Source organism: Argopecten irradians, chromosome 4 (assembly GCF_041381155.1).
Source record: "Argopecten irradians isolate NY chromosome 4, Ai_NY, whole genome shotgun sequence".
NCBI classification, from domain to species: Eukaryota; Metazoa; Mollusca; class Bivalvia; order Pectinida; family Pectinidae; genus Argopecten; species Argopecten irradians.
The window spans coordinates 5,412,107-5,434,091 of NC_091137.1; the positions used below are offsets into that span (position 1 = coordinate 5,412,107).

The 21,985-nt window shown below is 33.3% G+C and overlaps 2 protein-coding genes across 4 annotated transcripts in view; one reads left to right on the forward strand and one right to left on the reverse strand.

Annotated features, from left to right (window-relative positions):
* On the reverse strand, window positions 1-20,232 carry LOC138320429 (sorting nexin-4-like). Of its 2 annotated transcripts, XM_069263387.1 has the most exons (14): window positions 20,089-20,232; window positions 15,367-15,473; window positions 14,662-14,800; window positions 11,456-11,533; window positions 9,713-9,784; window positions 9,221-9,268; window positions 8,354-8,482; window positions 7,964-8,091; window positions 7,558-7,647; window positions 7,113-7,203; window positions 6,041-6,070; window positions 3,969-4,123; window positions 2,582-2,696; window positions 1-2,260 (listed from the first exon to the last, which is right to left on the reverse strand). In XM_069263387.1, the coding sequence occupies exons 1-14, from the start codon at window positions 20,173-20,175 to the stop codon at window positions 2,213-2,215; spliced, it is 1,317 nt and encodes a 438-aa protein (XP_069119488.1). In that variant the 5' UTR covers window positions 20,176-20,232; the 3' UTR covers window positions 1-2,212. The 2 variants fall into 2 exon arrangements, with proteins under 2 accessions (XP_069119488.1, XP_069119489.1); XM_069263388.1 differs by lacking the exon at window positions 6,041-6,070.
* LOC138320428 (arylsulfatase J-like) overlaps window positions 15,942-21,985 on the forward strand; it is a 16,468-nt gene continuing 10,424 nt past the window's right edge. Inside the window, exons 1-2 of one of the 2 annotated variants that reach the window (XM_069263384.1) lie at window positions 20,364-20,574; window positions 20,630-20,676. In XM_069263384.1, coding sequence (XP_069119485.1) covers window positions 20,364-20,574; window positions 20,630-20,676 — 258 coding nt within the window. Of the gene's footprint in view, window positions 16,312-20,363; window positions 20,575-20,629; window positions 20,677-21,985 lie in introns of those variants that run through there. The other variant, XM_069263385.1, reaches the window with a different exon arrangement.

Here is a 21,985-nt window from a genome sequence, read left to right on the forward strand (position 1 = left end):
TAATGTTTTAAAGGTTTTATACAAAAACACATTGTATTGCACATTTCCCACAGATTAATACAATCAAAGCAAACGAATACCACTGTACCATTTAAACATGATTGACAAAGAGTGTAGATATTTTCTGAGAAATAATCATACAATAAATATAACAACGCAATATTAATTGACAGAGACAGTTTTCATAGCAAGTGAAATGATATACTATACAAAGTTACTATAAAGTCACTATAATAACATCCATCATCACAATAAGTATACCTAACATGGATTGTTCACTATAGTATGAAAAGTATTGCTTCATCAGCTTTGTAACTATACTAAGATGATATATTCCTAATGTTAAAGGCCCACATACCAGCTTGATAAGTTATAAGAAACTTTCACTGTGTGGTAATATGAAGGATTGTGGTATTCTGCCAGTGGTCAAAATATGTAGTTACAATATTTTTTAATCCCGAGGATAAATTGTCACTTTTATCTTTAGAAATATCACAAATATCTTTCCCTCATACCTTGCAATAATTATTGCAATTTTCTCATAAAAAATTGTCATTTTTGGAAATTCTGCACTTTTAAGTTCTAGTAAAACCACGACTTGAATTTATTTTCATATAATTATAATGTACATGTAACGTGGTTTCTGAAATTTCTTTGGAACTATATCCAGAAGACAGTCATTTTGTTGATGACCTCACAAAGATGTATTGCTCGGCTCTGTGATACATAGATATAATTATATTAACATGTTCTATATAACTGTATAAATCCTTTTACAATATTTGCAAGGGAAACATTGTTTTAAGTAAAATTGGTACAGTAAAGGGCAGACAAAAATAACAGTAATGCACACTCACTTATATCCTATGTTTCTGCTCATATTTCCTAATAAAACCAATAATTGAGTTAAAATGAGGAAACATTGAAAACGTTGATATAGCAATTCATATGTGCAAACCATAATACATTCCAGAACACATTGGAACTTTTTATCAATGAGAGCTCTTGAGGGTTTTCACAGACATCTACTATTGATAAGTCAAGGTCATCAAAGGTCATCAAAACGACATGGATAAAACAAAGTCAGTTACACAACCTAAAGGTGGGATTCCATAGAGAATGTCTGTACAATAGTTGTATGTCACATACAGATTGGGGTTATGAAGTAAACTACAGCTTATCGTTCACATATACACAGACAAGTTCAAAGTTGAGAATATAAATCAATAATTGATGCATTATTTGGGTCAAGATAACACCAGGAGAAAATGTTATTCATATATCATTACAATAATTAACATAACATTAATTTGCAATGGTTGAGACAATTGCATTTGTTGGTCTTATACATGTCACCACCCACTAGCTAACAATTTCCATATAGTTAGGGAGAAGTTAAAGTCAAGAGTGTTTTACCACTAAATACCTGTCAAGAGTGTTTTACCACTAAATACCTGTCAAGAGTGTTTTACCACTAAATACCTGTCAAGAGTGTTTTACCACTAAATACCTGTCAAAGTGTTTTACCACTAAATACCTGTCAAGAGTGTTTTACCACTAAATACCTGTCAAGAGTGTTTTACCACTAAATACCTGTCAAGAGTGTTTTACCACTAAATACCTGTCAAGAGTGTTTTACCACTAAATACCTGTCAAGTGTGTTTTACCACTAAATACCTGTCAAGAGTGTTTTACCACTAAATACCTGTCAAGTGTGTTTTACCACTAAATACCTGTCAAGTGTGTTTTACCACTAAATACCTGTCAAGTGTGTTTTACCACTAAATACCTGTCAAGTGTGTTTTACCACTAAATACCTGTCAAGTGTGTTCAGCTTTCTAATCCTACATACTTTGACATTAACTAATGCAGCAGATACCTTTGTCATTCTATAATAACTACATGTATAACAATTATTGATAAACATGTCATTCATTACAAAGAATTGGATTATCTTCAGTTCCTTTTTATGACATCACATCTTGTTCCCACTAAGAATACATTTGGTCCCTATTTTCAATAAATACAAAGTTCTTCAAGCTAAAACACATATCACATTCATGGATACTCCACGTTTATGTTTCAAACATCTCTAAAACATGTAGATGTGTCTTACTGGTGAACGTTAAAACCATTGTCACAACTTCCACCATACAGTAACATTGCACATATATGATGTATTGTTCAAATGTTATTTATACACAAACTGTATTCACATTTTTGTAAAGCAGTCTTTTGCACTTGTCCAGATTGCAATACCCTGTCAAAGAAAAAAAAGACATATAATCAACGACAACTATCTTACAACTTAAAAATAGGAATTATACTAAACATGATTATATTTAATAATATCTCTCAATAGTCAATTAAGCATCCTAAATATATGTATATTATTGATAGTCAGTAAAATATAATAAATCAATATTAGGTACTGAAAATCCTAAAACTCTAATACAGCGGTAGCTATATAGATATAAAGCCTGTAAAGGGAGTAGATTTGTACCAAAGTTTAGCAGGTTATAGTGTAGTGGTGAATATGCAATATAAATGAGCAGGTATTTTGGTTAAAAAAAACTTTTACCTTTTTACTTTGCTTGATTTGCATGATGGCATAATTAGTAAATATTTCACGAAGATCCTTGACTTTTTGTCGCTTGAACCGATCAATATCACGCAAGGCGGCATCAACAAATTTTCTGTAATAAAAGCAATCAAATATAAACAATGACAGGTTTTAAACACCTTTACCAATCCTTCACTTATTCTCTGCAATCAAACCTGATAATTTCAACCAACTCTAAAATTGAAAACAGAATGAACTTCTAATGGAATATTTCATCTCAGAGGGCAGTGCGTTCAAACAATGTTTAGAGTTTCATGGACTGGCTCATAAATTGTGAGATATGCTGATTTATCTGAGTTAACAGATATCGGAGCATATTACAATGTAAATCCCAGGGTCCAGTTGTTCAAAAGGTGATTAGGCTAATCAAAGTTTAATCACGATTTCTAAATCAAGATAAAATAATTTCTGATAAAGTTAATTTGCTAATTTGACAAAATTTCCGTTTTATTTACAGTATTCCATTCCTTACTTACTGACTTTTGAGAAGATAAGTCACAGTTTTTGTGGCAAATGAAATTTTTTACTATTATCATGTAAATTAAGTTAATTACCGTTTGAACAACTGGGTCCTGATCTATTAAGGAATTATTTCACATCAGTGACACCAGAAAAAAAGTTAAGATATGCTGCAAGTCATTTTTTCTCCTTCTTGAAAAAGACAATGCTCTTCTTGAAAAAAACCATTTTCTTTGAAAAGCATATTTCTTAAATTAGATTCTAACTTAATTGAAATTAAATCATTTAATTGTAACCTCTTAAAGGAGCCACAAGGATAGATAAGTGTGTAAAGGTGGAATATTCACAGTATACTCAACTAATGGAAATCAACTTTCCATGTGGCTACTATTAATTTTTTTTTATTTTTCATAACAAGTTTGTACATGTTAACTATTAATAACTAAAATTTTTAGTCATTACCTCTTAATACTAGTTGGTAAATATCGATCTGTGAAGAGAATGTACATTAATCACGAAATTCAAGGAAAATAAATTCCACGCAAAAGTAGGAAGGGAGACAACTTACTGTGTTTCCTGTCAGTTTACTGTATACATTATGTAGGAAAGGAGACAACTTACTGTGTTTCTTGTCAGTTTACTGTATACATTATGTAAGAAGGGAGACAGCTTACTATGTTTCCTGTCAGTTTACTGTATACATTATGTAGGAAGGGAGATAACTTACTGTGTTTCCTGTCAGTTTACTGTATACATTGTGTAAGAAGGGAGACAACTTACTGTGTTTCCTGTCAGTTTACTGTATACATTATGTAAGAAGAAAGACAACTTACTGTGTTTCCTGTCAGTTTACAGTATACATTATGTAAGAAGGGAGACAACTTACTGTGTTTCCTTGTTGGCCTGCTCTAGTTCTTGTTCTGCCTGTTGGATCTGTTCCTCCAACTGTTTAACTTTCTGGTCACGCTGTTCTGGAGTATCCCCACCAAACAGTTTAGTTTTCATTCCCGTGAACGAGAACGACCCAGCCTTTCCCTGTACCTATAGCAGTCACAATGCAATCATCACACGGATCATACAGCTACCCAATCTCTTATCTTAGTATTCAACTTGGCTATTATGTCAGTCACTATTTCATACAATGAACACATTTAGTATTTATTTCACATAGAACACAAAACTTTCTTACTGTAAAATCAAATGACTGTATCAATTAGTAGCAACAAAACTTGCACTTAGTCTATTGAATGCATCTGCCTATCAACTTTTAACAAAGTTCTATAAATAGAGCTACTTAACTTATCGATGCCCCACCGCTGACAAATAGTATTTTTTCACTATCAGGAACAGACGATTTAGCATTTTTCTTCCGTTACAAAAGTTACTTACTTTACACTCTTACCACCATTGAAAAGTTTGAGCTTCTAATTTTACTTCAAGTTAAAAATATGAAAAATAATTAATTGCATCCCAAAAAAATTCCATGGCACTATATCCTATATGAAATGAAGTACTGATTGTGCATGCACCAAAGACAAAATGAATTATTTTATATCATTGTTTGTGTTAATTAGACATATATATACACGATTAAACACCAATTATTGTTCAAATGATTAATATCATTTATGCTCTGTCAGTGGTGGATGTATCAAATGTAAAACCAATCTTTTTTTGTGATATGATTCCTTTTTTAATTTTTCAAGACTCACTTTACTTTACCTATCATAGTCTCATAATAATATATCATATATGTTTGTAAACCAGAATAAGAACTCAACTACATATGGCAAGTTTCAAGGACACTTTGTGACCAAAAACAAATTTACAATTATTTATAAAGATTAAAACCAAGGCTTTTTAAGGTTAGAACTGAAATTCAAAGTCCCTTCAAGCCCAGAACAAAGTCTAAGTCTGATTTTACTACAAAAAATGCATGGTTTATATAAGAAGGAATCTAGTATTCACTAAACTGTGCATAAACTAAGTCATAGATATTGGATTTACTAAATAGAGTAGGTTTAGTTCTCAAGGAAGTGTGATGCTAGTCACATTAAGTGTTACAAATGTTCACCTTAGTTATAAAGGATATAGAGACCATGCACTTCATTTGTTTCAGTCAAAGGAGAATCACTTCCTGGTAAACAATTTTGAAGTTTAATAGAAATTTTCTTCTGGCTGCCTAAAGTATCAAAGTTTAATTAATTATCAAATTTTATAATTTCTAATTTTGTAGAACTTTACAAGGTCATTGTCATTTTAAGATACTTCCTTATTTATTTTTGGTATCATGATATACATGTATCTCAGACAGGAAATTCATATTTAGCTAACCTTCATTATTTATACTGGAGTAACACATTTAGTAAAACTATAACAGACATGGTAGACTATGTGATGCAATTGTATGTCTGATTAACACTAATGTCACAATATTTTCCAAGGTACATAGTACAAGATTCCAAACATTCTGATTTGATAAAATAACATTTTTATTAAAAATGTTATAACACCATATTGACTTAATTTTACAGTAACTGATTTGTGTGAGGTTTATGAAACAAATAAAAAAGGGCCAATACCAACCACTGACCTTAATTCCATTGAGATGTACTTTATCCCAACGGCTTGGATCTCACATGCATTTCTTTTGCATACTTTGAAAGCACTTATCTTTTATATAATTTAATTGTCATGCAATGTTCACAACACTTACATGCAAACACATAATCTTAATTTATTTTTTCCTCATTAAGTTACGTTTCTAAGGTTTGTATGTTAAAATCTTTAAATTTGAGAACCTTTTCTACTTGCAAAATATCTAATACGGCTAGTAATGTGTTTTACTTCAGACAACTAAATGGTTTCCTCTCTTATGATACCAAAGTGAATAATTATACATAATTTTTATATCACTTGTTGATTTACAATGTATACCATTTTACTTTATACCATTACCTGAGAAGATGGACTTTCCGGATTTTCCTGCTAGCGTGTCAAAGATAACCAGGGGAGATAACTCATTGGGTTACGAATAGTATATATCAAACTTATTATAAGCTTATGTCAATAAACATACACACATATTACATATGGTGTCTATGTCACATACTGCAAAGTGTAACAAGAGGCCCATGCGCCTTAACGGTCATCTGACTATTAGATACAATACAACAAAGTGTAATAAAAGATACAAGAAATATGTCTGTCCCTTACACAACTCAAATGAAAACATGAAAGACTGATTATGTCTCATTTTTAAACAAAATCGAACAAACTGATATCCCAATGTATTCAGTTTTCTTTCCTTTTTTATAATCTAAATTTGTATAATTTTCAGTCATGTTATGCCAGGTAGATAAATGTTTCCATATTGGTCGACTTTCTTTAATAGATCAATTTTATAGATCAATTTTTCTTAATGGTTAAATTTCCCTATACAATACAACAGATATTAACATCAATTTTGTTTTCAAGTTTCCAGATATTAACACAATGATGCAGATGTTTAATTTGAATAATAACATCAATAAGTACTACTCAGTCTTGGAGTTGCTGTATACCCCAATTTATACCAGTAATGAATCATTTCATCATTTAATCAAATAATTCAAAGAGGAAAAAGGATCGACCATCAGGCTATGCCTTAATTACTTCTCTCCTGGAACATCCTCGATATTCCAGGAGTTACTACCACTGACAGTATATCAATCCCTTGACTATGTCATAGTAAAACTAAAGGTTCTGTGTAAGACAACTAATGAGCAGGTAGTTTGGTCCTTTGATGTACATCAAAATAATCAAATAACAATAAATTGTGGTTGACTGGTGTGGCTTCCAAATTGGGCGCCACTGTCTTTGTAAGAGTCAAATAAAGCTGCAGTCCTGTGATAGGTCAGTTTGTTCTCCTGAACTGCCTTCAGTTCTACTATAACATAGTGTAGGGGTGTATAAAAAGAAAGTGATAGTATAACTGCTGGAATATCAAAGATGGTAATGGAGTTGCTTTATTTTCCCTATGTAAACTCACCATCTGGTCTTTCTGAGTAGCTTTGTATGACAGGCTGTCCTCGGCTCGCTCGAGATCGTACTGAAGACATTCATATTTCCTACATACAGACCTGTTACATAAACACACTAGGATCATATCACAGCTAAAAAAACATCAATGGACATTCAAGTTATAAGTTTTCTTCTACTAATGAATCTTAAATACAATTTGCCATAAATTACATCAAAAGCAATGCATAAATTTGTCCATCAAAGAATACTAACATTGTACAAAAAGATAAGAAATTTTAAAACATCTGAAGTAATCGTACAAAAAACAGGAAAATCTATCAGTGACAAGGGATAAATTGATCAAAATCTGTTGCCATGTGCTTACTATACATCTTTGTCCTTTTTGTCTCACAATTCAACCTAAGTAAATTTATACGGAATTCTCACAGTCTATTTATATTTTTAATAATTACCTGAGGGCATCCCCGAACGCCAGGTATTCCTTAAGTTGATCAGCATACTGTTCCTCGTCCTCTAATGCCCCGTCCACCGACTGACTAAACCTGTAGCATGTAAGTGGACATTATACTGGTGTCATTGTCATAGCAAACCTGTTATGTGACCAGTGCATGACTGCCAGCTGTTCCTAATCACAGTATTATAATTGTGTATCACAATTTGAGTACTGGCTATCATGGGGAATAGCAGTAATTGGTATAACATCTTATCTTTGATGATATTGACATACAACACCATTTCTTGAAATTTTCTTAAAAAATAATTATTGAATATATAATTAAACTACTTTCAGTTGGCCATTATTGGTGACTAATAAGCAGGATAGGTTTGACGTTTCAGTAGATAACTTCTGATACTCACACATTCATGTAGTGACCAGCACTCTGTAGTGGTTCAGACATGTCTTTTTCTATACCGCTCCACTCACAAAACACACGGCTATAGTTAGCATGTACCTTGTGTATTCCATATATCTTGTCAGCCATTCTCTGCAGTTATTAATAAACATATGACATGAAAACAAAACCCACCAGGATGTCCAATTAAAGTACAGGTATAGTCAAATTTCAACATAAACACATGAAATACAAATAAATGTATCAATAGTGATTGAGAAAATTCAAATAATTCAGACAATCTAACATCTGTGAAACAGTTAAAATAATCAACTGAAAAATGAATCCAAAAATTGGATAAACATAAGAAAATATCTAAAGTAATGATACTTTTACAATTTTTTTAAACACTCACAGCTCGTATCTTTAATAAATTGGAAATGTTATTTTCAAGCTCATTGCTATAATTCTTCAGCTCCTCAAATCTCCTGTCAGGTTTCTTCAGGCGGAATGATGCACTCAGGCTTTTTAATTTGGAATCCGCCTGAAAATAGTACACAATATCTAACAAAACAAACCACATAATCACATGTAATTTTGTAAGTGGATGATATGTAACACATATAAATACTTTAACAACATTCTAAACTGTGATTTTATTTCTGAGGCCTTGAATTGATAGCAAGTACACTCTCGACTGACTAATTAAATAAGCATAAATTGCCTTTAGCCATACAAGTTATGACATCAGCTAATCATAAATATTTTCATTTCCTGAATGATAATACTAATACAGTCAAACTTGTCTAAAACGACCACTGAATGGGAGACAGTCAAGTGGTCACTATAGACAGGTTGCCTTTATAGGCAGGTTTATGGTTTCGTGCCAACCAGTGAGCCAGTAAATATACAAAAATGTACCAGAATTATATTAATGCAAAATAGACCTGCTATTGGAGCAGGTTTGACAGAACGTGTTATCTAGTTTATAACCATTTCTGCTGTAATATATATATCCCATTCTATTAACTTTATTAATTTTGTATCTTAGATTCAATCGGAACTTATTGACTGTTAACAAGGCTGTAGTGCGCCAATCACTGTAAGACACATACATTACCTAAATAGTGTGGTCAATCTATCAGGTGGTCCGTCAGTAACAACAGGATCACCCTTATGTTATATATACACTGAGACTAATAGCTTTCAAAAGTATGCTGTGTGTGTATCAGTGTAAACTGTAAATATAATAGGTAATCAAACAAATAGTTGTGTCTGTTACCTTGCTCTGGAAATCTGTGTTATACACTAAATCCTTCCATCCTTCTTCCTAAAAGAACAAAACAAACACATCCGTTTAAGATCCCATATTTAAACCGACTCTTCAATATTGTGACAAATTCACTAAATTGTAGAGGTTATTTACTGCTTACAGTGTTCACTGTTCACACACAAGTCTGTACGACATAAAGGTATCCGAAGAATTCTGGGTGGGACACAATGCGACAACATGGTAATAATGTGACACACGGGTGACAAAATTCAGTATTTGTATATTACAGAGTTATCTGCCATTGCAGGTAGGTATTTATGTTTGAGATCTTTAAAAAAATTATATATTTTACAGAGAAAATAACATTAGTTTTGCTCACAAAATACAGATGTCACTGTATACCTATACCCACAAGGGAGGCAACCCTGTAATATACAAAGACAAAAATACCCATTCTATATGTTGATGGGACATAATAAAACCAGTACTATGTTAGATTACCTGCTGCAGAAATCCAATAAACACTTTGTCTTGTGACAGTATTGGATGGGCAGCAACTCTCAATAGAAATATCTGAAAGCATTAAAGCATAAAAACATCTTATACAACAGCTCAACCAAACGTGCTATAAAACTGCTCTACTTTTAGTATGCTTAAAGAAAACTGCAATTATTTGTAGCTCTGAAGACCTCTAAACATTGTCATCTTTACAAAATCAACAGGGGTTTAATTGTGGCTTGTAGTTCATTTGTTTAACCTTTTATTTGAAATATCTATCACATTGAGTCCAAAGGACTCCAATCATTTTGATTTTATAACATCCCAGCCATTTTTATGTGTTAGCTAGAAACGTGGTATCTAGACCAGGATCTAATATCTATCATTGCATTTTACTGCTTTTAGCTGCATATAATTACATTGTATATTCCAATTTAAATATCAAAGTACTCAAAGTACTGCAAATACAACGCAGCAGAAACAGAAAAATAGCATGAAATCAAATGAATTTCCAAAATCAAAATATGTAAACCATATTATAAAGACTTTAATATCAATTATTTCAAGAACATTCAACTGATCACAGAAAATACATATGTTTTGCTTGACATTTTTCTTAATTAAAGTTCCTACATGAAAATTACAAAGAAAACAAAAGTCTTCATTAAAATGAGTTTTTATCCATAATGTACTCTTGTTTCTTATGTTGCACATACACTTATTTTGGTAAAACCATGCACATATGAGGGCAGCCTTATAAGTTATTTTGTCTTTACCTCAGATCTGTGTTTAACATTCATTTTAAAGTACACAAAAAGGGCATATGATTAGTTTATTTTAAAACTCTTATGTCTATAAGCTTTAGATAGTAAGTCCAATTTGAATTATCATTAACAGGGATTATGTAAGTTGGACAGAGGAGTCACCAGCAGGCAACAGTTGACCTAGATGGGCTTTGTATTATATAACACTCTGTGTATTCTATACATACTCTGTGTATTCTATACACACTCTGTGTATTCTACCAAGAAGGCAGTCTTCCCATGACTACTGATTGGTCCAAAGGAATATATATATTATTCAATGAATAGGGAATTTATGAATGGAAGTTTATGAATGAAATGGTTCAAGAGGTCACCACTAGATGTCATTGTAGGGCAAGTCCTACTCAGTCCTACAAATCAATAGTAAACCGGATAGCATTAATACAAACGCTAGTCGCATTGTATTAAAAAATCTAAAACATATTTTGGAGTGCAGTAGCATTATGATATTGGTATAATACCGTATTCGACCCAATAAGCGCCTATATCACTATAACACCCCTCCCCTTGTTTGAGGATTCAATTTCACTTACTTTGATTTAAATGCACACTGAAAACATGAAATTTTTCTTACCAATTTCTTTTGTAAAATGATTATTGGCTTAATTTGTAGAATAACTTTCTGAAAGCCAAGTTCTTTGTATCTATTAAGTGCCCCCCGAGTTGCTTCAATTGTTTAAGGGCCCTTGTGCTTATCGGGTTGAATACTGTATACATGTGTATCAAATGGATATTTCTATGTATTGGAAGCTGGATTTCATTTTGTTTAATTCTAAAATAGTTTATTAATCTAATCATCTTTGTGAAAAGTATTTTGTCATACATCACTGTATAGGGTCAATGGAAGATACAAAATAAACATGAGTGATATATGGCAATCATTAGAATATAATGTACTATACACAAAAATAACATGATATACCTCTAGTGCTGCCCGACGTCTATCAACAAAATCAGGGTCAAATTTATCAGTCGCTGAGTTCTGCCAAACATATGTAGCCTGTGGAAAAAGAAATCTCATATTGTTTTTAAAGCATCACTGTATAATTAACATTGAGTGCCAATATGCTACCCTATGTGAATCATGGTATGTTTATGTGTTACATTGTATGTCAATGTTTACATGGTATGTTTATGTGTGTACATTGTATGTCAATGTTTACATGGTATGTTTATGTGTGTACATTGTATGTCAATGTTTACATGGCATGTTAATGTGTGTACATTGTATGTCAATGTTTACATGGCATGTTTATGTGTTACATTGTATGTCAATGTTTACATGGCATGTTTATGTGTTACATTGTATGTCAATGTTTACATGGCATGTTAATGTGTGTACATTGTATGTCAATGTTTACATGGCATGTTTATGTGTTACATTGTATGTCAATGTTTACATGGCATGTTATTGTGTGTACATTGTATGTCAATGTTTACATGGCATGTTATTCTGTGTACATTGTATGTCAATGTTTACATGGCATGTTAATGTGTGTACATTGTATGTCAATGTTTACATGGCATGTTAATGTGTGTACATTGTATGTCAATGTTTACATGGCATGTTAATGTGTGTACATTGTATGTCAATGTTTACATGGCATGTTTATGTGTTACATTGTATGTCAATGTTTACATGGCATGTTAATGTGTGTACATTGTATGTCAATGTTTACACATGTTATTGTGTGTACATTGTATGTCAATGTTTATGGCATGTTATTGTATGTCAATGTTTACATGGCAATGTTTACAGCTGTTAATGTGTGTACATTGTATGTCAATGTTTACATGGCATGTTTATGTGTGTACATTGTATGTCAATGTTTACATGGCATGTTAATGTGTGTACATTGTATGTCAATGTTTACATGGCATGTTAATGTGTTACATTGTATGTCAATGTTTACATGATAATGTTAATGTGTTACATTGTATGTTATTGTGTTGCATTGTCTATTAATGTGTGTACATTGTATGTCAATATTTACATGGCATGTTAATGTGTGTACATTGTATGTCAATGTTTACATGATAATGTTAATGTGTTACATTGTATGTCAATGTTTACATGGCATGTTAATGTGTGTACATTGTATGTCAATGTTTACATGGTAATGTTTATGTGTTACATTGTATGTCAATGTTTACATGGCATGTTAATGTGTGTACATTGTATGTCAATGTTTACATGGCATGTTTATGTGTTACATTGTATGTCAATGTTTACATGGCATGTTAATGTGTGTACATTGTATGTCAATGTGTGTACATTGTATGTCAATGTTTACATGGTATGTTTATGTGTTACATTGTATGTCAATGTTTACATGGTATGTTAATGTGTGTACATTGTATGTCAATGTTTACATGGCATGTTTATGTGTGTACATTGTATGTCAATGTTTACATGGCATGTTTATGTGTTACATTGTATGTCAATGTTTACATGGTATGTTTATGTGTACACATTGTATGTCAATGTTTACATGGCATGTTAATGTGTGTACATTGTATGTCAATGTTTACATGGCATGTTTATGTGTTACATTGTATGTCAATGTTTATATGGCATGTTAATGTGTGTACATTGTATGTCAATGTTTACATGGCATGTTAATGTGTGTACATTGTATGTCAATGTTTACATGATAATGTTAATGTGTTACATTGTATGTTATTGTGTTGCATTGTCTATTAATGTGTGTACATTGTATGTCAATATTTACATGGCATGTTAATGTGTGTACATTGTATGTCAATATTTTCATGGAATGTTAATGTGTTACATTGTATGTCAATGTTTACATGGCATGTTAATGTGTGTACATTGTATGTCAATGTTTACATGGCATGTTTATGTGTTACATTGTATGTCAATGTTTACATGGCATGTTAATGTGTGTACATTGTATGTCAATGTTTACATGGCATGTTAATGTGTTACATTGTATGTCAATGTTTACATGGCATGTTAATGTGTGTACATTGTATGTCAATGTTTACATGGCATGTTTATGTGTTACATTGTATGTCAATGTTTACATGGCATGTTAATGTGTGTACATTGTATGTCAATGTTTACATGGCATGTTAATGTGTGTACATTGTATGTCAATGTTTACATGATAATGTTAATGTGTTACATTGTATGTTATTGTGTTGCATTGTCTATTAATGTGTGTACATTGTATGTCAATATTTACATGGCATGTTAATGTGTGTACATTGTATGTCAATATTTACATGGCATGTTAATGTGTGTACATTGTATGTCAATGTTTACATGGCATGTTAATGTGTGTACATTGTATGTCAATATTTTCATGGTATGTTAATGTGTTACATTGTATGTCAATGTGTTACATTGTTTGTCAATGTTAACATGGTACCTATGTCAATGTATTACATTTTTTCCTGTAACTGTACTAGCTACTGACTGATAACTACTGTCAGATAAACTTGTGCTTTATATATCCGTCAATACAAAATACTTTATCTGTCAATACGATCATGTGAATTTGTTCCATATCTGACTGAACTTTTTCCAACTTGACCCAGAACTTTTCTCGCTAAAAAGTGATGTCACATTCACCGGAATGATGTCATTTTTACGATAGTGAAAACTTGTATGGCATTGTTGTCTTTTTCTTGGCTCATGGCAAAGGTATGTATTGTAAAGTAATTCTTAAATGGGTATTTTTTTTTTTAGTATTTTCATTTTGTTTCAGTGATATATCACACTGAATAGAATTATGGATACTGATTTCCTACGACAGTAAAAAGGAGTACATTCTCATTCGGTTTCGTGAATGAATTTTTACCTCCGCATCAAAGAAGTGTCTCGCTTGGAGCGAAACCAAGTAAATAACTGTCAATTTGCTTTTGTTTTGAATGCCATAATGGTTGCAGGATAAACAGAATACACAGTTAGTATCTTACAATGCAAGTTTTATTTTGGTGCTCGACACCAAAATAAACCTTGTATTTATGTTTTACATCAACTGGCCTTTCAACCTCATGCGTGCTTACATCAAGGCCTTTCAAAGTAATTTGTATAAGTTATTGACCTTGTTTTGTAATCGATGTAAACTAAAGTTGATAGATTTATAGCTTTAAACTGACCTTTTTCTCGGGTAGAGGCGGTACTACCACAGCTGGGTATGTGATGTCTAGATAGTTCCGCAGCAGCTCAAACTCACTGTACCTTCTCCAAAGTGATGTTGTGCCATCCCCAAAACATTTCAGTTTCACATCTGTTATCCTGTAGAGTTAAAACTCATATCAGTTTTATAAAGATGCCATCATCATCTGTCATAGAAGTCTTTAGCTACAATACTGCAGCTACATGCAATTATGGGATCGATGTGGGGCACCTCTATAAGAAGTGACAATTTAATTAAGGAGAGTCTTAAACACTCTCTGGATCTTTAAAGATGCTCCATCGCCTACAGAGCATGAATGATACTCATCATTTGAACAATAATTGGTGTTCAATTGTGTATATATTTGTCTAATTAACACAAAAGATAGAATAATAATTTATTTCGACTTTGGTGCATGTACAATCAGTACTTAATACTATATAGGATATATAGTGCCACAGATTTTTTTCAAGATGCAATTAGTTGTTTTTCATATTTTTAATTTGATGTAAAATTAGAAACTCAAAATTTTTAATGGTGGTAATGGTGAAAAGTAAGTAACTTCTGTAACTGAAGAAAAATACTAAATCGTCTGCTCCTGTTAGCGTTGATAGTGAAAAAATACCATTTGTCAGCATTGGAGCATCTTTAACCAGAATTGAGCCAGACTTGATTGTTTTCTTACCTTGTTTCTATAAGGTACACTATATAAGTATCCTGCACTTTCATTGATGTTGTTGTTCGTTTTTCTGGTTCCGAAACTGTTACCTCCATCCATTGCAGCAAGTTTGTCTGTTATAAGAAAGGTTCTGATGTTATGTGTATATATATACAGGTGATAGGTCAACATGTATAGCAAGTTTATCATTATGAAATTCAGACTACAGAGTACTAGATGTTTTTGATCTTTTTTGTCGTTATAGTCTCTGTAAATTTTGACAATTATATATCAATGGAATTCTGTATAGAAGCATTAATTAGTAAGTTATTTTAGCATTGGCTCAAAACATATCCATGCATTGCAAAAGATCCACACCCTTTGGCAGGGGTTTCAATATCAGGTGGTACCGCCTGATTTGGGCTCAGGGGTGTACAATTCCACTAGCCCGACGTCCGGGGCTAGTGAATTTCAGGTCAGGGCTAGTGGCTTCACGATCATTACTAGCCTGTGGGCTAGTGGAAATTTCCTGATAAAAATATATCTTTACATTGAAATTTAGTTGTAAATCAGCAGTTTAGCCTTTTATTGCTGTTCAGAATTCTACTAGCAGTAAATGTGTGGTCAAAACTGAAGCGAAAATATCATGAATGTAGTTTTACAACCTCAGATGGTTCCCAAACGTAAATAACATTTTTCATCTAGGTGCATCAAACGCTTTGTTATGTAATTAGTGAAAGTTAAGCGCTTGAGTGACCCAGATGGCCATGTGTTTGCCGATGTTGTTGACAGACAGGGAACGGGAAAATCTAGATTTCTAGACTCTAGATAAAAATTAATTATGAAGTGACTGTTATATTATTTAGCATCACTATCATTTTAGTGTTATAAATTTGAGTATATGAGGGTTGGATTCAGAAAGTACTACTGCTGTGAGATGGATAGAGGATCGTTTTGAAGTATGAAATAATGGTAATTTTTAGTCCTGTGCACTTGCAGATCTATACATATATAGGTATGCTTAGTTAATTGACACAAATAAATTCACTAAATGTTTTTCAAAATAACTTAAATAGAATTGAAATCTTGTAAATGAAAATTAGCAGTGCAATTTAATAATCATTTACAAAATATTTTATTGTAAATTGTCAAATTGAATTTGTGTACAGTTCTTGGAAATAATTTATATGAAATTATGGAATTGGCAACATTTTATTCAAATCTCATGCAAATGTTACTAGATAAAATGGAGTTTTTTTTTAATATTCATAAAAATCATGGAAAATAAGTAAGATCAGTAAAAAGTAATTTTACTTCAAGATTTTGTTACAAAAATTTCATGAACTGTACTATTTACTAAATTCTAATAAGTTCATCTTACATATAAAATGAAAACAGCAGATATTTAATACTGATTGTATTCATGTTATGTTTCCTTGCTAAGCTTTAATATCAAAGTTAAACTTTAATAGATATACTGATTATGTTTTCTTTCTTTACATCTAATGATAGTTTTAAAGCAAATATTTGAGTGATATAAGAACTATAATTTCAAATCTGAAATATTTTGCATGCGATGGCATTGTTGCATTATCAATATCGACTCAATAATGTTTTCACTATTATATGAATACCTGGTTCCTGTGAAACAATCTGTGTGATATCTTTATTAGCAGATATGGTATTTAACACACTGTTTAGACATGTATTTGTTCTGTACAGGTTTGTACAAAATCCAGATAGAGTAAAATGTGCATATGAACATGAACGAAAAATAGGGCTAGTAGAATTCTGATCAGGGCTAGTGAAAAATTGTTGCTACTAGCCCTTGGGCTAGTGCAAAATTTTTGGAATTGTACACCCCTGCGGGCTAAATTACATTATAGCATACAGATGGTATAGAAAAGTACCCCCTGAAATTGCAATTGTACTGTAACCACCTCTGCTGAAAGATAATGAAACCCCTGCTTTGATTTCATTCCAATAAATTTATTTTACATGTATATTTTGTACATACATTTGTATATACTTCTATATCATGACAGCTAGGATCAACAGGTCAGCGGATTTCTTATCAGACATTATTTTGCTAACTGTTGACACAATATACAGTTTTAAAATTAGAGTGCCTTTCTCATTCTACACCTCTAACATTGTTAGAGTAGCTATCAAACACATATAAAAGGATAGACAGATTGATAGGCACATACAACTTAATTTTTTTTAATAGGCACATACATATTCTCTATGGTGCTTTAAACATAATTTAACTCAATTTAATATATTGTTTTCATCCTAGGGACATGTCATCCTCGATACTCTTAATCTAAGTGTTACTTTCATTGGAGTCCTATCTCATATCAAAATTGAAAGAAAAGATCTTTCAGATTTGCTATGACATCATTAATGTATAGTCCAGGTGTGGATGTTACGACAGAACATTATGATAGTAACTACAGGGGTCCAGGTCGAGGAAGGGAACATGTTTGTACAGTCTAGTAAAGTTTAGAAAAATCAGTTTGGCTAGACCACCCCTACTCCAAAATGTTGATCTATCTTACCAGAAACATTTATATATATATATATGTGTGTGTGTGTGTGTGTATGTGTGTTTATGATCTTACGAGAACCATAAGCTTACATTATGATATTCTGGTATAGTCTAAACAGGTTTGGCACAATTACCCTGCATATGGGTAACAGTTACCCATTTGAGTAACAGTTACCTGTTTGCAGTAATCAATAAGTTACCCAATTGAGTAATTATGTGAAAAGAAAACGCATAATGTTGTTTTAAAAATTATTATCAAAAAAGGGCGTCATAATTTTTAGAATGCCTTACAACTGATCAAAGACTCTATGCTTCTGTGGGTGAAATATCAAAATCTGTTGTCTAACTTTGTTGTAAGATGACAAATTAGGTGCTCTCCATTGACTTCAGCTATCATGGAAATTCAGTGCAAATGTCATGGTTGAATAAGTTTTACCTGGTTTCTATTTTTAGCACCATAGTAAGCAATGGAGGTGGTTTATTTTGTGGCTTTTACCGAAATACAGACACTCCTTTGTGAAGACGATTATACAGTGGAACCACCTCCCAGAGAAAGTGGCATGCACAGAGTCCCTTAGTGCCTTCAAGACCGCACTAAGAGAACAAGGCCAATAACATCCAGGCACTCTCTCACGTCGTGAAAAACCGGTCAACGGGATCTACGACGAAACACATACAGATACAGATACAGAAATTGAGACAATGAAGTTTGTCCCATTTTGATTAATAATGTACTGTAGAGAAAAACTGCGGGAGTTACGTGTAAACGTATATTCCAAGCCCTCAGCCCTCGGTAGATGCCTTCTAGGGTAACGTCAGGCACCCGCCACAATACCCGAGTTTTGATTAAGATAGATCTAGAGTGGGTCGTCGAGTAAAACACAATTCAACGCCGTAATAAAGTTCCATGTGTATTCAACAACAATAGCATTTACAGGATACAGTTACAGTTCACAGGATCACCACTCCGCTCTCTCTAGCATAGAAACGTGCACTTGAACAATAATCCAAACTAGCTAACACTTGAACTCCGTCATTTAACCCAGCTAACACCTGAACTCCTCGAGCTTCAGTTTCGTGCCCCTTTTATACCAAACATGCAGGAGCCCTTCAGGAGCGCTACATGAGCCCTGCAGGAGCCTGCAGGAGCGCAGGAGCGCTGCAGGAGCACCCCGCTCCTTTGCAGGAGCGGTGGGCTCTGGTTACCAAAATTGACAATAACACTAAAACATAACACTTAGAAAAACGATTAGCCACAAGTAAATGTTGACAGTGTGTAATATAGTTGTGGACACTGGCAGATTTTCCAGACTGATGTAGCCATTTGTTATAGATAATGGGGATGGGAGGCGATTAATACCTCTCAAATAGGGGGGGCAATAAAATTGAGGGAGCCCCGCAGACGATAAGTGCCACGGCCATGGATAATTAATTACTTCACGGATTAAGGGTCCAGCGTGTTCCCCATCTAATTACCAGCTGTCAACAGATAGATGCGCTATAGAAAAGCACTAAATAATTATGTATAGACAAATACTACAGAATATAGAGAAACACAATAGAAAATATAGAAAAATAGTACAGTACTATATTATGTTAGTAATGGTGCCATGTCAAAATTATTACGCCCTTTTTGATAAAAAAAAATTCAAAAACAAATTCTTACAAAATATTCCTCATTTGGGTAACTTATTGATTACTCAAACAGGTAACCGTTACTCAAATGGGTAACTGTTACCCATATGCAGGGTTGTGCCCAACCTGCTAAATCTAATATTTACAGTCTCTTTGCAGTTATACGCAGACATGTAACTGAAATTAAACTGGTGACAACAATATTCATATTTACAAATTATTGGCGATGATACTAACAATTGAAAATATGATTTATAAATTGATAAGTTCGGACCAGCAAGCCAATATCGATCTACACTGATACTGTGTACATGTACTTCATTCTTATCCCTCTACTACTGCAAAGACAGCCATATTGGTCCCAACCGGTTGATTGTGTTCAGTAAAAATATATTAGAAATGACATGTAACGTTAAAACTGGTTACAACAATATCCATATTTTAAATTACGAGATATGGTTTCCTGAATTACACTGATATTGATGATTCCAACAGTTTTCAGTAAAAAATATAAGAAATGCGTTATTTAAATAACGAGAAGGTTTCCTGTTATTGATAGCTACCTTTCCAGCCTTCCTCGCCAAGTCTGTAGGGTCCTCGTCAGGGGAATTCGGAAAGATATCCCGGGGTTGTTCCTTCTCCTCCTCCATTTTTGTATACTTAGCATATAATAATCGGGATCACTTGGACGCTTTCACGGACCCGGAGGAACACGTATTTATAACCTTCTCAATCCGTAATCCGTGAAATTACAACTTCCGGTTGGTCACGAGTTGTAGTTTCGATTTGCAGTAAATAACAAATGTGGTAGCGGGTGTAGAAGACGTACAAGAATACAATGACCGTTCAGCGTGTATTTCATGTTATTCTGTTTGTGATAAGTTCGCATTTTGCGAATATAGTTGAAGCAAAGCCACCTCACATTTTGTTTGTGTTGGCCGACGATTACGGATACAATGACATTGGTTATCACGGATCTGAAATCCGGACACCGAACTTGGACAAGTTGTCCGGAGAGGGAGTCAGACTTGAAAATTACTATGTACAACCTATTTGTACACCAACAAGGAGTCAACTGATGTCTTGAAAATTACTATGTACAACCTATTTGTACACCAACAAGGAGTCAACTGATGTCTGGCAGATACCAGGTATTTATACTTGTATACAATAATACATTTTATTGTGACGATCAGGCTGATGTATACATGTACAAATGTATGTGTCCACTCTATTTCATCTGGACATCGTCAAACAACTGCATCAATATTATAGGTATCATCAACTTTTTTCCCCTGGTATAGCGTATCGTGCATTAGACTTCCACTCTATACGGTGGACCGTCACGACCCACTGTATCGCGTGGATATATCCTAAATAAATGGATGCCCACGTCACCCAATACAGTGGATCACTGTATTTAAGGGACAGTAATGGATTGTAGTGGACAGTCCTGTCCACTCAGTCGATGGACGAGTGGACAAGCGCCCGTCAACTTGGCCTGTACTGTACATGTACATATATATGTACACACAAATTTTAAATGAACTCAATGGACATTAGAACGAATAATCATACCCTGCCCCAACTCCGTCTGTCCATTCTATACCATCTGTCAGAACCCATCCGTCGTTCAGAGCCACGTCATTGCAGCTAATTGTACAATACATTATATATATATACAAAGTGTCAATAGATTTGTACATGCAGTACATTGTACATAAGAGTCATTGTTTAAATTTTAGTTTTACATAGCCAAGGCTCAACATATTATATCGTGATGTCTGTCTATCTTAATGTTTTCATACTTCTCTTTAATAACCAAGATGTCTTGTACATGTATGGATGGAGTCTGGAGATCTAGAGCATATCATTGTTACACCTTTGCCAAATATCAAAGAAGTCTTGGGGTAAACAATCTAAATAGCTCTTATATATTTTTTGCAATGAATGAATGTTAAGCAAACATACCTGATGTACGATAATGTGGAAATACGAATAATGTAAGGTCTGTAGCATGTTGGAATGAAACGTTGTCGCATGAATGAAATAATCACAAACACAATGTTCTTCATTCAGTCAATGTCACCACAGGTTAAACCAAAAAGTTGGGTAACTAGTATAGGTTGTGACCACCCTCTGATGGTCGACTTCCAGCTTCTCTCGTCCTAGGTATCTGTTGGACTGGAATGATGTCTCAATCAGCGCCTCCTCCACAACCCTCTCCTTCAATCCCTGTGATACCAATTACCCCAAAATTCCCCCATCACGATCGCGGCTGAATCGGAATCTTTGACATCCTACCTCAAAATGGAAGTTGAATGTCAGACAGTCCTTCCTTCGACACTCTTTTGTTAACTCAGCTTGTTTAGGGTTTCCGATCATGGACCGATTCACACTTTGTCTCCCAAGACACAGTTCGTCCCACAATTACTGTTTATTCTTACTAGGAGATAGCAC